The sequence below is a fragment of the Leptodactylus fuscus genome, chromosome 6, assembly GCF_031893055.1.
Source record: "Leptodactylus fuscus isolate aLepFus1 chromosome 6, aLepFus1.hap2, whole genome shotgun sequence".
NCBI classification, from domain to species: domain Eukaryota; kingdom Metazoa; phylum Chordata; class Amphibia; order Anura; family Leptodactylidae; genus Leptodactylus; species Leptodactylus fuscus.
In genome coordinates, this window is record NC_134270.1 from 131,355,752 (window position 1) to 131,373,740 (window position 17,989).

Here is a 17,989-nt window from a genome sequence, read left to right on the forward strand (position 1 = left end):
CTTTAATAGGGTCATGCCTAGCGCTTATCCCAAAATAGCATATCAGTAGTTAAAGGGGTTGTTCAGGATGAAGATACTCAGCTCCCCTTCCTCTTCTTGGGAAGTAACATCATATCTCTTGGCCACATGTCCATGTTGCAGCTCAGTCCCATTCAAATGAATTTGGTTAAGGAGCTGTAGCATTGTCATGATGATGATGATGTCACTTCCTGAGAAGAGGAAGTGGAGTTCAGTATCATAGTCCTGGACAACCCCTTTAAGGTAAGATTTTGCCTTTGACTTTATTTGGTTACAAAATGAAATCAGTTTTGCATCTCTTTAACAATGACAGTTCTGACACAAGCAAATCCCATCCCCGCTTTGCGGAAAAATACGTGCAGTGAACACACTGTGATTTCCCAAAATAGTCACGGTTTTGGAAATCGCAACATGTCAATTATACCTTCGGGAACGTTGCAGTTTCTCTATAGGTATAGTTGAAGCAGAAAGTCCAGAGAGGAAAACTGTGGACTTTCTTTGAAAAGCGCTGTGCAAAAAACTGCGATGCGTTGCAGCCACAGTTTTACCTGCAGCACTCTTTAGCTGCAGGATGTTACCTTAACCTTTAGGTATTTCCATAAGGGACAGATTAGCTAGCCCAGACTGCAGTAACAGAAATGTTAATCAGACTTAGTGTGCTTGTCAAAAATTAAAATAACATGGCTGCCTTCTTCCAAAGTCAATGTTATGCCTGCCAGTTGTGCCCAGTACTGCAGCTTAGATAAATTAAAGTGAATGGGTATGAGCTGCCATATCAAAGACAGGAAAAACCCAAACTGTGGACAAGTGTGGTGCTGGGTTTGGAAGGAAACAGTCATATTTTTCTAGTCCAGGACAACCCCTTTAAGGCTACATGCAGATCACAATAGTAGTTTTTACTGACCACAAAAAACATGTCTGCATTCTATCAGTACCAATAACATACCCCAAAGAATATCTTGTAGGTGCTTGTCATAGAGAGTTCCCTTGTATGCGGATGTGTAAAAGAGTACATTTGCTGTTTTGGGGTGTATTCACATAGTACGTTCTATGATGATCTCATTCCTGCACTCAAAAAAGGCCACTAATAATATACTGTGGGGAATTGCTTCTGCCAGAAAACTATAATATGTGTTATTGTATTACAAAACTTGCCCCCCCCAACAAAAAAAACAACAACTTACTTTCAAAAAACTCATCATAGTCTATTTTTTCCACACAACAAGTATACATGTGCAAAGCAGCGATTTTAATTTTCTGAAAAGGAAAAAGATACAGTTGCTGTCAGTTTCAGCACTCATACACATTGTGGCAAAACTTGCAAGGAAATAATTTTCTAATATTCTAAAGGACTGTTTCTCATTGTTTGTAGGCCAAGTACTTCTCAGATAAGTTACATCAAAGTGCCCCATGGCTAAGATCACCCTCTAAGAGACTGGTTTATTACATGATTCCTTTCGGCCAGTCAGCACATCTCAAGATGATTATGTGATACATCATGCGACATCTTGTCAGACAATTTAGCAACGGATAAGTGCAGAGGTTATGAACCATGTCCATTGCCACCAGGTCCAAAGTAAGTTACAGAACCACTAGCTTTATCCACACCCCATTGCCAGGGCTCTGCACATATCTTATCCTAGTGTCTTACTGGATGTGGCCAACTCTTCCAGTCTCCGATGTACAGTGCCTACAAGTAGTATTCAACCCCCTGCCGATTTAGCAGGTTTGATAAGATGCAAATAAGTTAGAGCCTTCAAACTTCAAACAAGAGCAGGATTTATTAACAGATGCATAAATCTTACAAACCAAAAAGTTATGTTGCTCTGTTAAATTTTAATAAATTTTAAACATAAAAGTGTGGGTCAATTATTATTCAACCCCTAGGATTAATATTTTGTGGAATAACCCTTGTTTGCAATTACAGCTAATAATCGTCTTTTATAAGACCTGATCAGGCCGGCACAGGTCTCTGGAGTTATCTTGGCCCACTCCTCCATGCAGATCTTCTACAAGTTATCTAGGTTCTTTGGGTGTCTCATGTGGACTTTAATCTTGAGCTCCTTCCACAAGTTTTCAATTGGGTTAAGGTCAGGAGACTGACTAGGCCACTGCAACACCTTGATTTTTTCCCTCTTGAACCAGGCCTTGGTTTTCTTGGCTGTGTGCTTTGGGTCGTTGTCTTGTTGGAAGATGAAATGACGACCCATCTTAAGATCCTTGATGGAGGAGCAGAGGTTCTTGGCCAAAATCTCCAGGTAGGCCGTGCTATCCATCTTCCCATGGATGCGGACCAGATGGCCAGGCCCCTTGGCTGAGAAGCAGCCCCACAGCATGATGCTGCCACCACCATGCTTGACTGTAGGGATGGTATTCTTGGGGTCGTATGCAGTGCCATCCAGTCTCCAAACGTCACGTGTGTGGTTGGCACCAAAGATCTCGATCTTGGTCTCATCAGACCAGAGAACCTTGAACCAGTCTGTCTCAGAGTCGTCCAAGTGATCATGAGCAAACTGTAGACGAGCCTTGACATGACACTTTGAAAGTAAAGGTACCTTACGGGCTGGAACGGAGACCATTGCGGTGGAGTACATTACTTATGGTATTGACTGAAACCAATGTCCCCACTGCCATGAGATCTTCCCGGAGCTCCTTCCTTGTTGTCCTTGGGTTAGCCTTGACTCTTCGGACAAGCCTGGCCTCGGCACGGGAGGAAACTTTCAAAGGCTGTCCAGGCCGTGGAAGGCTAACAGTAGTTCCATAAGCCTTCCACTTCCGGATGATGCTCCCAACAGTGGAGACAGGTAGGCCCAACTCCTTGGAAAGGGTTTTGTACCCCTTGCCAGCCTTGTGACCCTCCACGATCTTGTCTCTGATGGCCTTGGAATACTCCTTTGTCTTTCCCATGTTGACCATGTATGAGTGCTGTTCACAAATTTGGGGAGGGTCTTAAATAGTCAGAAAAGGCTGGAAAAAGAGATGATTAATCCAAACATGTGAAGCTCATTGTTCTTTGTGCCTGAACTACTTCTTAATACTTTAGGGGAACCAAACAGAATTCTGGTGGTTTGAGGGGTTGAATAATAAATGACCCTCTGAATAAACTTTTCACAATTTAAAAAAAAATTAAACAAAGAAATAACATTCTTTTTTGCTGCAGTGCATTTCACACTTCCAGGCTGATCTACAGTCCAAATGTCACAATGCCAAGTTACTTCAGAATGTGTAAACCTGCTAAATCTGCAGGGGGTTGAATACTACTTGTAGGCACTGTATACCAGCGTCTCCTTCCACTGGCTGTCTACTCTACACTGTGACATTAGTAGAGAAAGCCAGAAGGGCTCACAAGGAAGGGAGACTACTATTCCAGTCAAACAGCCAAGTTAGACGCCTGCAACCACGAAAGACATTGTGAGAAAATCTCGGCATTTTCCAACAGGTGAAAAATAGCCTGAGGTACTCTATGAATCCCCCACCCTCTTCTCCAGGTCAATGTGCTCTTGCACTATACTAGTGGAACAGAAGGGTTTTCTTGGAATAGATCTGTGCAGCCTATTATTATCCCATTTCCATTTATTCCAAGTTGGGAGGTGTATATATGGGGCACTTTTACTGGAAGAATAACTTTGTGGCTATTTGTTCAATATCTGCAGAAGACAATTCACGACTGGAAGACGCATTCATGGTGGTCTACCTAGAATGGATAAGTTAAAGAGAGAGAACATCTGGATTTACTAAAGAGGTCCCATGCAAGCCACTGATCAGCACCAGATTCTCCTGGGTGTTCTATAGTACTAAATGTAAAGTATTTAGTAATGACTATCCAGTGACCGTGTCCCAATAACTTGCACACCATTCCCTCCAAGTTCATGTCACCACTCACCAAGTAGATCTAAAAACCCTCACCCTTATCTTGACCTCAAGAAGGTTGCCTACCCTGGCTTAGTAGATACATTTATATTCCCTAGTTTAATTTATTCGGACATCATATCAATGTTCTAATTTAAAAAGTTATTCTTTATATAATGTAACCGTTTAAATTTTTTACTGATTAAAATATATATATATATTTTTTTACTTTTATTAACTTATATTTTCTTGGCGTCCATTTTTTTATTATTTTTTTAAGTGTTCTAAAGGAAAACATCTTCTATAACGCTGTTTGTCCAAGCAGTGAATGACAGCTCTATAAATTGTCATGTGTGGGCACAGTATATTAGTGTCTATAGATTAGAGCTGACTATTCACTACTGAGCATGTGTCTCATCCTCTACCTACTGTATATAGAGATGGAAGAAGCGGAAGAAGCTTGTCACTTCCTACCTGCATCACATAAACTGGATTTCCAATATGAAGATGTGTTTTGTTCTTTCTGCATGTTGTGAATATCTTATTAGTATTGGCAATACTTATCCTTAGATCAGTAATGCACAGAACTGTATATCAGATGTGTATGAGACAAGACATTGTGAGGATTATAATAGCTGTTATATGGGAGTTCTACCTCGCTATTATGGGAGGGGGGCTGTGCCTTTTCTGGGGGTTGTGTTTGGCTATTAAACATCAGGCTACACTATACTGCTGACATCCAATACTCCAGATACTTGCTGAAGAAGGTCAATAGACTGGAACACTCTAAAGACTGTTACTGTAGTGTAGTCCTAATGATTATTACCTAATTGCTTTTACTTGAGTGCTGCAAACTCTCTTTAAGAATATACATGACCATGACGGATCTCCACCAATTCCAAATTAAACTAAAATAGTGCTGGGCACACCACATATCCTACCTATAGTACATAGACACAGTATGAACAGAGCTCTCAGTAATATAAAACAGTTATTGAGACCCGTTCTTCGACTGATAAGAAGGTGATTTTGATAACATACCCTTCCCCTGCACAGTAGAGGTGAAATCTGCGCTACGGAAAAGAGGAAGTCTGCCTGTTGTGAACGCTCTAGTGGCCAAAGTGAAAACCACAATTTTTTTGTTTCTAGGTTCGAGATAAATTTAAGGAAAAAAAAATGCTGATTTATTTATTTTGATTTATTTATTTAATTAATTTATTTATTTTGAACTGTAATTTTTATTGAAAACTTTTACAAAGAGCAAAGTACAATAATAAAGAAAGGCATAAAACATATTAACGAATAACAGAGCATATAGGATCCAAGAATCCAATGATGCATACAAAACATAAAATGTGAGTGTGGGGAAAAATGGAGAGAAAGGGGGGAAAGGAAAGAGGGTGGTGGGGGGGAGTCAGAGACCATTTAAGACACAACAGGCATCCCATGATGACCATACGGCTTGAAACGCCTCGACAGTACGATTGAGCATGGCCGTCAGATTTTCCATGCTACGGACATCCTTTACTCGGGCTATAAGATCCGCACATAATGGGAGAGAGGATTTCCACCAGCGGAGGGCAATAAGTGTCTTTGCAGCAGTGCAAAGATAAAGGAACAATTTAGAAGTGTGTTTGCCTAAGTGAGTAGAGGTTCAGCAGATATAAAAGAGGGTCCAAGGGAACCCCATGAATAAAAAGAGCGTCTGTAAGGGACTTGACCTCCGACCAAAAGGGGCGGATCTCTGAGCATTCCCAAAAGATACGATACAAGGTACCAACCCCTGCCCGGCATCTCCAACACTGGAGAGATATGCTAGGATTTAGAGAATGAAACAAGGCAGGGGTATGGTACCAGTGCATGAGCAATTTATATTGGGTCTCACAGAATGTAACGCAGGTGGAAGATCTGGCCGCCCGAGACCAGATAATTCGCCATTGGTTCAGCGAGATCTGCCTATTCAGTGCTCCGGACCATTTTACCACATATTTATGTAAAATGGGAACCTGTTTGTCATACACAGAAAGGAGTCCGTAAATACTAGAGATAAGGCCAGCCGTGGAGGTACCCGCTCGACAGAGTTTTTCAAAAGCAGATGGTGGGGACACCCTCAGGGAGCCAAAGCGGGTCAGCATAAAATGGGCAATTTGCTGGTAGTGCAACCATTCTGAGGCAGGTAAGTGCAGGTCGGATACAAAATAATCATAGGGTCTGAGCTCCAACTTCAGAGGGTCGATCAGGTCAGCAATGTGGAAAAGACCCGACCCACTCCAAGGACGAACCATGGATGATGTAAGTCCCTCCGGAAAAAGGGGATTATACAGGAACGAAATCATGGAGGAACACTGGGAGGCCAAGGGGAAAATTTTAGAGCAGGTGAGCCAAATAGCTCTCGTAAAGCGTATGGGGCCCAGAAGGGGAGCGGAGGGAAGGGGGGAGAGGTGGGACCACAGGAGCGCATTAGGGTGTATCGAAGTCAACCAAAGTTTTTCTATCTCGACCCATTTTGTGTAGGCTTTAGGAGCAGACCAAAATGGCAGGCATCGCAGGTGAGCAGCCCAGTAGTAATGCAGGACATGCGGTAACGAAGCCCCCCCCCCTTACCAGAAAGCATCACCAAACAGGGGATACGGTGTCGTTTACCGTTCCAGATAAATTTAAAGATGGATTTTTGAAAGGAGCACAATTCCACGTTAATGCGGCCAATAAGCGAAATAGGAAGGGGGCGCTACTTATCCAAGAGAGCTCTCAATTCGTTAAATAATCTAGGATAATTAAGTAATTATAAATCAGCGGTAGGGATATTGAAAGGGAGGGATTCAGTCTTTGTAGGATTAGCTTTATAACCCAAGTAGTCTCCATAAATCTTAAGGACTTGGAGAAGGTTGGGAAGGGAAAAGTGAGGGTTAGTAAGTGTCAGTAAGACGTCATCCGCAAACAGGCTAATTTTAAAAGGTTTATCCCTAACTAGCACCTCTGAAATATCAGGGTTGGCTCGGATCTGGGCTGCCAGGGGCTCAATACATAAAGCAAAAATAAGAGGGGACAAAGGGCAACCTTGATGGGTCCCATTACGAATAGGGAACGGAGCTGAAACAAAATTAGGGAGTTTCACCACTGCAGTGGGGCAGGAGTACAGCCACTCAATTGCCGTGAGAAAGGCTCCAGACAAGCCAAAGTGGCTCTCATAAATGACCGGTCCAGGCGGTCAAAGGTCTTCTCTGCATCAAGGCTCAAAAGAAGGGTGGGGGTCACAGAACGATTGGCCACCTCAATCAGATCCACTGTCCTTCTGGTGTTGTCTCCCCCCTGACGACAGGGGATGAAGCCCACCTGGTCTTTATGGATCAGAGAAGGGAGCCAAGCGCTAAGTCTATTGGCTAAAACCTTAGTAAAAAGTTTCAGATCAGTATTCAGTAATGCTATAGGGAGATAGAGCAATCTTGGTGATCCTTACGGGACTTAGGGACTAAGGTAATATGGGAGTGGAGCATGGACTGGGGGATAGGGGCACCCTCTAGGAATGAGTTAAAGAGGCGACACATATGTGGGAGTAGATCTGTCTGAAACGTTTTATAATAAAGATATGTGAGACCATCCGGGCCTGGGGCTTTGCCGTTGGGAAGTTCCTTAAGAGTGGAGCTAATCTCGTCAACTGTGATGGGGGCATTTAAAGCGGCAACTGCGGCAGAGGAGAGTTTGGGCAAGGGGCAAGCCTCCAAGTGCGCTCGTAAAGCATCGGCTCGTGAAGTCGGAGCCATACATGAACGAGAGGGGAGATTATATAAGTTAGTGTAATAGTCCTTAAACAGAGACGCTATGGAGTCAGGATGGTAATTTATTTTTTTAAATATTCTATATTCTTCCTAAAAATATGGATTAAATAATATGTCATTTTAAATGGATGACTGGCAAAGGCTGCACCACTGCTCTCAGCTGATGCGCCAAGGCTAGGATCCACGCCGGATGGTGAAATAAAATGTGTTTCAGACTGGAAACCCTCGTCCATTACCTAAACCTTCCCTGAATATTTAACAAGGAGGTGTCTTAGCGACATCCCTTATTATTTCAAATAAATCCATTACATTTACCTACACGGCAATAACAAGCCGTGTCACTAAATCCAGAAACTAGTGAGGTAACCCCACAGAGATCCTCATACGCCACCGCACACCTTGCATTTAGTCATCAGAATTTAGACTCAATATGTAAATTGGGAAGGAAAGTTCCCTGAATGGTATAAAGGGAATAAAATACACAGTCTGATTCAACGCACCCAAAATGGCAAAATCTGGACCCAAAGTTTTTATTAAATCACTTAACCTTTATTTAAAAGGAGTTAAAATGTCAGCATTTAGCGGATGCCAGATGCCACAAAACCACAAAGAACAGATGTCCTACACAGCTTACACACTGCATACTTCATTAAGCAGCGCTTTAAAAAAAAAATCCTAAAACTGATATTTGCTTTATTTTCGAATAAACGTTTGTGCAGACGTTCATTAAATGATGTGCGTCGCGTTGCCTCATTTTATTTTCCTTTACCGAAATAAAAGTTGTCACATGTACAATAAGCGTCTGCAGAATAAGAAAAAAAATGTTCCTTTACTTTGTTTTAATGCATTGACTTTGAGGAAAAACATATCCACAACGTCAGGCACAATTAGCTCTCGCTATGTCTAGGCTTCTGCGAATGTTCCCTTTCTATATACAGTGTTTCATGTCTTAAAAAACTAAAAAGGAGAAAAAAAAATGCATCAGTCATCTTGCTTACAGAAGTGTGAAAGGCCCCATACAGCGCTCAAGCAACATCACCTAACAGTAACCGTGTACTCTAGATGATTAATACCAATCCATGGGACGGTACTGATCAGCTAGGCAACGTCAAATGGGGTTGTCTACCCTATAAAATCTCTTTTCATAAACCCTATTACGGAATAAGGGGTGCAGCTATGGGGTGTGCAGATGTAGCAATTACTACCAGGCCCTGGAGGGGGCCCAAAGCCTCTCTACAAAATAAGAATACAAAGTAATATAGATAGCAGAAGTTAAGCTGAGGACCCACATTGCGGAAAAGCTACTTTTTTGTTGCAGATTTTGCTGCGGGATTTTTGAGCCAAAGCCAGTGTGTTATGTGTTCCCTTTATATTTTCCATGCCTTCTGTAGCCACTCCTGGGTTTGGCTCCAAAAACCGCAGCAAGATCTGCAACAAAAAAAAGTAGTTTTTCTGCAATGTAGGACCTTAGCTTTAAATGGGAGCTCCCGGGGCCAGAAGTTACAGATGTAATAAGGAACAGAAATCTGATGGAGGGAGGGAAGGGAAGAAGGGTAGAAAGGAATCAAGAAAGGAAGGGAAGGGAAAGGGAAAGGGAAAGGGAAGGGAAAGGAAGGGAGGAAGGAAGGAAGGAAGGAAGGAAGGAAGGAAGGAAGGAAGGAAGGAAGGAAGGAAGGAAGGAAGGAAGGAAGGAAGGAAAGGAAAGAAGGAAGGAAGGAAAGGAAGACAGGAAGGAAGGAAGGAAGGAAGGAAGACAGGAAGGAAGGAAAGGAAAGGAAAGGAAGGAAGGAAGGAAGGAAGGAAGGAAGGAAGGAAAGGAAGGAAGGAAGGAAGGAAGGGAAGACAGGAAGGAAGAAAGGAAAGGAAAGGAAAGGAAAGGAAAGGAAAGGAAGGAAGGAAGGAAGGAAGGAAGGAAGGAAGGAAGGAAGGAAGGAAGGAAGGAAGGAAGGGAAAGGAAAGGAAAGGAAAGGAAGGAAGGAAGGAAGGAAGGAAGGAAGGAAGGAAGGAAGGAAGGAAGGAAAGAAAGAAAGAAAGAAAGAAAGAAAGAAAGAAAGAAAGAAAGAAAGAAAGAGAGGGAGGGAAGGGAAGGAAATGGAGGGAGGGAGGGAAGGAAGGAAAGGAAGGAAGGATGACAGGAAGGATGCACCAGTATGATGCAGTATGAGCCATCTGAACAGGTTCTTCCATGGATTACAACTGACCACTAGAGGTCTTGCAGCGGAACACTTTGGGGTAGATTTAGTAATAGAATTTAGACAGTGTAAATTTAGACTAGACAGTCTTAAACAGCAACAGATTTATTTTTGATGCTTTTTTTTTTTGCAAAAGGTAATACATCTTAAACTCAGCTCCTTTTTAAATTGCTTTATGCCCTCTTTTCATATAAGTTGTTAAAAGTGAAGTGTCTCAAACTTTTATAAGACATTTGATAAATGTGTTGCACAACATGTTAGACAATTTTTTGGCACAACGATGACCAAATTCTAGCGCATTTGCCTTGTAAATCTCTCCCTGTGTGTTCAAGGGACCTTTCTTACAAGTAATGATTCTCCAAAGAGGACAAATTTGAGCAATGTTGGTGAAGATAGTAAGACATTTGCTCCAGCAATGTATGATGGCCTCAATGTACAGCTACTATAGGGTAGTTTACTTGGTTTCTATTTTTCAGCTGTCAGAATGTTCAAAATGTTAACATTTACTTGTTACTCTTCCGTCTTATTAACTGTATCCCTGACAATAAGTTGGGGTCAAAAAACTGAATGCATGCATCCCACCGAGGTCCCAGATCTGAAGTTGCACATAAGAGAAAGATAGAAAATCAGCCCTTTTACAAAGGATCGTTCTTTTCCCCTCACCCATTTGCTATATTTCAGTGGTCCAGTAAAGCCCATTGCCTCGATTATCCTGGTAAATGTTCCAACCTCTTCTTCTGATGGTTGAAGGTCACTTTTTGTGTCAGTGTTCTAGAGCAGGGAAAAAAATTAAAAAAGCACATTTCAATTTATACAGTATACATATACAGCAAAAAATGTTAAAGAAAAAAATGACCTGTACCACAAAAAGTAATACTACATACAGACATTCTTATATTCTGCATATTTTTGTAGGTTTTTTTTCAGCACACTCAGAAGCAGCACTATGTAGGACATTTAAAGGGGTTGTCCAGTTTCAACAAATAAATGTTGTAAATAAATGTTCTTTGTATAACATACAAACAATTTTTCTATATACTTCTCATATCAATTCCTAACGGTTTTCTAGATCTCGGCTTGCTATGGCTTTTTGTTTGCTCATAGTAAAGAAAATTTAAAAAAAGATCAGTACATGGTCATGTGATGGACACTCTGGTGCAAAGTTCGTTATAGCACAATAGTCAGACTGGTACCAAGCTGTGCATGTGTGTCCATCACATGACCATAGACTGTCCATCACATGACTATGGACTGTTTGTTTTTTATCCACTAGAAGTAAACATACTGGAAGTAAAACCATGAGGAACTATGCTGAAACTGGACTACCCCTTTAAGAGAAGTAAACAAAAGTATTCATGTAATCAAAAGCAAATGAAGTGAGACACAAAGCTTACTACTATCTGCAGCAGAGTCTGTTAGTCTGTGTATCTACTTTTTTTTTTATTCAGCCTCTCATCCCTCCTTCTTACAATTGTAAACTCTACAAATAATGAACCGTCACTCGGTGTTATGCTGGTGCTCGGAAATGGCCTCTCACCGCCATATTAGTATAACCAAAGAAATTTCCGGCACTCAATGGGTATGCTTCCAAAGGTGAAAATTTATTTTAACAAAAAACGTTTCGGTCTAGAAGACCTTCGTCAGTTTGTCGGTAGGAGATATGAGTAGTAGGAAGCCAAATGTGGTCATGTGGGAAATCCAGAAAATGAAGATGTGCACTCAATGGGTATGCTTCCAAAGGTGAAAATTTATTTTAACAAAAAACGTTTCGGTCTAGAAGACCTTCGTCAGTTTGTCGGTAGGAGATATGAGTAGTAGGAAGCCAAATGTGGTCATGTGGGAAATCCAGAAAATGAAGATGTGCACTCAATGGGTATGCTTCCAAAGGTGAAAATTTATTTTAACAAAAAACGTTTCGGTCTAGAAGACCTTCGTCAGTTTGTCGGTAGGAGATATGAGTAGTAGGAAGCCAAATGTGGTCATGTGGGAAATCCAGAAAATGAAGATGTGCACATCTTCATTTTCTGGATTTCCCACATGACCACATTTGGCTTCCTACTACTCATATCTCCTACCGACAAACTGACGAAGGTCTTCTAGACAGAAACGTTTTTTGTTAAAATAAATTTTCACCTTTGGAAGCATACCCATTGAGTGCCGGAAATTTCTTTGGTTTTACAATTGTAAACTGTTATCTGAGACAATCCGTCTTGGAAGACAAAGACGGAATTCAGCAAAGATTTTACAGTGAATGTCGGTTTGAGAAGGAAAGTGCAGGAAAAACCTTGTAAGTGAAGGAAGATGCATACTGAACTCATAAGATTTACTGCAAGGTAGATGGATGAATTATTTAGTCTGGACACGTCAGAAGAGATGACAGGTTCTCTTTAGAGCAATGCTAGAGTATCATACTTCTTTTACATGGGTTCAGTACTCTTGTCCGGCGTAAGTATAGGGGAGGCGTTGGCCTTCCGGATGTGCGCCTTTACTATCGCGCCTCGGTTCTGCTTCGTCTGTTTGATTGGCAATTCCGTCGCCATGATAAGCAGTGGGTTTCCATCGAATTCGATCTGATATCATCCTCACTATCCTCTTGGCCATGGATTCCACCACACTTCCGCCCCAAATCCCCTGGCCTTTACGTTCTCCCTTCGCATTTCCTGAAAGTGTGGGATCTGGTTTGTTCTTCTGGCCGCTTGGCCCGTGTCCCGGGCCCTTTGACTCCCCTCTTCGACAATCCTATGTTCCCCCCTGGCTGTTCTGTTGATCGGTTCCTCTGTTGGGACAGAGCGGATTGTACTCATCTTCAGGAGGTGGCGGGTGATTCTCCGCTTCTTCCTTTTGCCCAGCTCTGTAGCTCTCACCCTGACCTACGCCTCTCGTGGTTGGAGTACGCCCAACTTCAGTCCTTTTTGAAGCAGTTCTCGCTCTCCTCTTGCCTCTCTTCTCCATCCTTGGCTTTAGAATCCTATTTCGGGTGACGGACTCCCCCTCCTCGTGCTCTTTCGCTATTGTACGATGTTCTCCTTTCGGATGTCACGGCGGAACTCCCCCCCCCTACGTCGCCGCCTGGGCTGCCGACCTTCCTGTGAGTCTGTCATCTGCGGATTGGGACAGGTCCTTTCTGCTTTCTCACAAGATGGCCCTCCCGTGTAGCGCTCAGGAGAGGAATTATAAGATTCTGTCCCGGTGGTATAGGTGTCCAGTGCTTCTTCATAGGATTTTTCCTGCTGTTTCGGACTTATGCTGGCGTTGTGGCTCCGCTAGGGGCACCATGTTGCACATTTGGTGGGATTGTGACGTTCTGCGCCCCTTCTGGGACGCGGTGTTTTCTTTGTATTCCAGGGTCAGTGGGCGCTCGGTGACTGTTTCTCCTCAGCTGGCACTCCTGTCAGTCATCCCTGGCAAGCTGTCGGAGATTAAGAAGGACCTCCTGGGGCACTTTCTTACGGCCGCCAGGGCTGTTATTCCAAGACACTGGCGCAGCTCTACCCCTCCCTCCCTGCTTGAGTTCCTCCAGGAGTTCCTTCTTATTCAGCGGATGGAGACTTTGGTGGCGGAAGACTCTCCCGCTTATTCCAGGTTTGAACTTCGTTGGCGTCCCTGGGTTATGTTCCAGGAATCGTCTGCCTTCTCTACTGCCTTCGCATGAGTGTATCATGGCCGTCTGTTGTTTTCGTCTCTCTTTTTTCCTTGTTTCTTGCGTCTTCTTTGTGGTTTCTTCGTCCTTGTCTTGTGTTTGTTTGATGGTTTCGTGTCCTCTTCTTATTCCCTTTTCTTTTTCCTGTTGGGCTGTATTTGGTTTATGAGGAGGGGGGTCTTTTTGGCTTCCCAGCCTGCTGACTTATATGCTCCTTCATTGTTGCTCGACTTATTTCTTTTTGTTCGTTTTGTATTTTATTGAAAAATCTTTAATAAAACCCGTTTAAGCATACTTCTTTTACATCATTTCTGAATTTGGTTTCCAAGGACTATGAAGATAAACCACTGGGAGAAAGCTGGGTGAGGACTTGACTAGCACTACTTTACCCATTTCAAAATGAACTCCAAGCCATGCAGACGTTTCGTTATCTTTATTTAATCTCTCTCTTTTTTTTTTTACAATGTTTTTCGCATCACATAAACTGACAAAACACTTCAGTTTGGCATAAATATGACCACAACTACACCGCAGTGTGTTTATCTTACAGTCTTGGGGTTTGGAGGTTGCAAGCTCTTTACAGAAGTAGCTATAAAGACCAGGGGTGAAGCAGATGGGTCAACAAACTTCTTTATATATAGTTACAGAAGAAGATCAGAAAATAAACAGCCAACATTGGCACGTGCCCCGACAAAATATTCTAATATCAGAGGTAAACCACAATGTTTTATTACATGAATCCAACGGCAGGGTGAAATAAAGATGTATACACTAACAACAAGGGTCCTTTCTAGGCAACGTGTGTATATAGTCACTAGATGCCATCTGTACCTGCAGGAATTTTTTTTTCAGTCTTATGTCCACAAAAACGGCGAACAGCCTCTGCTCACATGCAAAGAGGAATATTCATCAGAAGCCATCTAGCAATCATCAGAAGGTTCCTCTAGAATGTGGAGTGTCAGAGCTATTTTGTGTCACTGCATAGATAGTTATAGTTGTCATATAAGAAGAGAAATGTCTTCATTCACCGGGTATGTTCACATGGCGGAAAATGGCTTCCACGTGTGAACATACCGAACAGCTAGCCGCGACGGAAAGCCAATGCAGTGCACTGGCAACCCGTCGCAGCATTCCGCTTCGGACTAGGCCCATATGAATGGGCCTAATTGAGAGGGAGTCTTGCGCCACGGCTGATTCAGCCTCGGAATCCACGGTAAGAAGGGGCATGTCGCTTCTTTTTTCTGCTACTAGCTAGCAGAAAAAAAAAGCGAGCGACTCCCATTGACGCGGATTCGGTGTCAAAATTCGCTGCCAAAAAGCTCTGTGTAAACATTCCCTAAGGCTGGTCTTACACAACCGTAGTGGTTTTGGCGGTCCGCAATTTGCTGATCAGCAACTTAAATTTCATTTCAAAATGTCATTCCGTAGACCAACGGCATGCACCCATAGAGTTCGATGGGACAGTCCGTGTCGTGATGTCTGTGACTTTGCCGACCTGCGGTATTCAGTGCGGACCCTGGTCACGGCACGACACACCACGGATAAAATATCCGGTGGTGTAAGAGGCTGCACTGAATACAATGTGTCCGCAAATGGTCCGCAATTGAGAACCCACAAATTTACTAAATTGACTAAATTTACTGTTGTGTAAGTGAAGCCTTACAGTCACAATAAAGAACATAGTGCACAGAGATGAAACACAACTGTATTGTATCTAATGTCTTGCCTAGTCTGGATTCTCATTGAAGAGACCTAGATGGTGTATAAAGATTTATTTTTTTGCAATGTTCTATGCAAACTAGTCCTAACCCAAAAAGCAAAAAAAAAATTTCCTACCAGTCAAACCAGAATCTTCTCCAGAATGAAGAAGAACCCATCTGCAGACTGCATTTTTGTGATTTAAAGGGGTCTTCCTGACCCAAACCGTTTTTTCATACTGATGAACGGGGTCTGGAAGATGCTGGTGAACGGGGGGTGCATGAAGCGCCACTCCTATACAAGTAATAGGAGCAGCTCCCCTGTCTTCCACTAGCAGCTACCAACACCCAGAGCCTGTGGCATCAGCTACCGACACCCAGAGCCTGCTGCATCAGCTACCGACACCCAGAGCCTGCTGCATCAGCTACCGACACCCAGAGCCTGCTGCATCAGCTACCGACACCCAGAGCCTGCTGCATCAGCTACCGACACCCAGAGCCTGCTGTATCAGCTACCGACACCCAGAGCCTGCTGTATCAGCTACCGACACCCAGAGCCTGCTGTATCAGCTACCGACACCCAGAACCTGCTGTATCAGCTACCGACACCCAGAGCCTGCTGCATCAGCTACTGACACCCAGAGCCTGCTGTATCAGCTACCGACACCCAGAGCCTGCTGCATCAGCTACTGACACCCAGAGCCTGCTGCATCAGCTACCGACAACCAGAGCCTGCTGCATCAGCTACCGACACCCAGAGCCTGCTGTATCAGCTACCGACACCCAGGGCCTGCTGTATCAGCTACCAACACCCAGAGCCTGCTGCATCAGCTACCGACACCCAGAGCCTGCTGCATCAGCTACCGACACCCAGAGCCTGCTACATCAGCTGACCAGTTCAGGGTCTGGGTATCGGACCCAGATAGACCACATACTGAGGACCTATCCTGTGGAAGCTCTATACGCTTCCCCAGGTGACAATGTCTCTCTATCATGGATCATCGAAGCACAGTGGGACAGTGGGAGGGTAGGAGGGAAAGCGGAAGGTGTCATGGTCTACTGCGTTGTAAGTCAGCCATGTCAAAAGGCAGCAATTGCCTGTGCAACTCGTCTTTCTATTTTGAACCAAGTGCAAAAGTATAATATGGCAGCTAAACATGATAAAGGGAGTGTTAGAGATTTGTGGATTTATTCAACAAAAAAAAGACATGTTAAGGACAAGGATCTCAACGATATCTAAGTTTAATCAATTTATTAGTTGGTTGTGGTCATAGTCTGCATTTCATGACTAATATAGCGGTCGGCATCCTTACCATTATTACACGACACACTGAATACTTCATTTTGGAGTATATTTTTGAACCGGCTTGTCATACAAAGAAAAGATTCCCAGCCCCTCAATATTAACAAATACGGACTTCTATTGTGATTTGTCAAGCTGCATTTCGGGTATCTCTGCGCTATTCTTGTTAATATCCAAACAGGAACAGTATTATTACCCTGCTTAGTCTATGATAACCATCAAATACATCAAATGCAAGAAAAAAAACTAAACACAACTCCTCTTTCTGCATCTTAAATCCCATTTATAACTTTACCACTTGGGTCTTACTCTTTGTGAGGTATGCATGGTCTTCCATATTTGTTCCACAGTTGCTGTGCGTAGTAGTCCTTTGGGTTCATCTTTCAGCCTTGTAGTAAAAGTACAAAGAGTCTAAAAAGAGGAAAAAAATAAAGTCAAGAAAACTTATTTCCCATCTGTTCCTAAGATGATTGGTCAGACTAGAGTAGATAACAGTGTTTGAGTGTGGATGTTAAAGTGAACCTGTCACCATGTCTACCCCTATGATATAAATCTGGAGTCTGGATTGGGAGACATCCTATATTGGCTACTCCCAGTACAGAGACCTTTCCCTAGGTGATAGAGATCAGTGAAGAAGGAAAAGTAATCGTGTACGTGGACATGTTGATACTGTGCCACTTTTTGGTTGCAGGTTGCATTACCAGAATGAACCCAACGTATTCATAGATTTCAAGGAGGAATAACAGAGGAACGGCACAAGTGAGTTTTGATAAAAGTTGCTTCAGAACTTTTATGTTCCGGGGAATCCAATAATTATCTAACATTTACTTACATTAACTCTTTCGCTACAATGGTGAGCTCATGGTTCTACCACCCACTCGCTGGGGACGTCATAGAGCTCTAGTCTTGCCACACGTTTACATTGTCATAAACTAGTTTACCCTACTAGCTGGATTAACCCTATTCTGTATTCTTGTACAATACAATACACCATGGCGCATCTATCCTGAACTTCAAAATACAAAAATACAATGTGAAAACCAACATGTTAAACATACAGGACAAGCAGTAGTATAAAGGCAGTGGGGCGGGCTAAGGCTAGTCAACAGGTGTAAAAATGAATCCCTCAGTGTGTCCCTGAGCCCAAATGGGCCCTCAGCCTCCCACCCCCTGCGTGAGTGGAGTAAGGAGTAATACACTCATTGTATAACATACAGATATTTAGTGTGCAGTGTCTTAGCCAGCCTATATGTCCATATAATAAACTGGGTAGATGATCTAATAAAGTACTTGGATCCTAAGTACATAACATCCAGGCTCAGGAGCAGGCTGACCAATGTCCTTCCTGCCAGGCCCTACCTTTACAATGTTACTTTGAGGGCCCCAATTACCCATCGTCTTGCAGAGTTTTGCTGCTACGTGGCAGTACATATCACTCATATACAGAGCTATGAAGGCCATAGGTCATGGCAAGAGCCAGTCCGCAATCTACAAACAGGTTCCCAGGACAGAAA

General features: G+C 43.0%; 1 protein-coding gene across 1 annotated transcript in view; it reads right to left on the reverse strand.

Annotated features, from left to right (window-relative positions):
- The window catches only part of UQCC1 (ubiquinol-cytochrome c reductase complex assembly factor 1), an 81,413-nt gene that overhangs the window by 47,745 nt on the left and 15,679 nt on the right, over positions 1–17,989 (reverse strand). The window contains exons 3-5 of the mRNA XM_075277269.1: positions 16,785–16,886; positions 10,499–10,606; positions 1,203–1,275 (exon numbers count right to left, since the gene is read on the reverse strand). Of these exons, the coding sequence (XP_075133370.1) occupies positions 1,203–1,275; positions 10,499–10,606; positions 16,785–16,886 (283 nt within the window). The remainder of the gene's footprint in view (positions 1–1,202; positions 1,276–10,498; positions 10,607–16,784; positions 16,887–17,989) is intronic.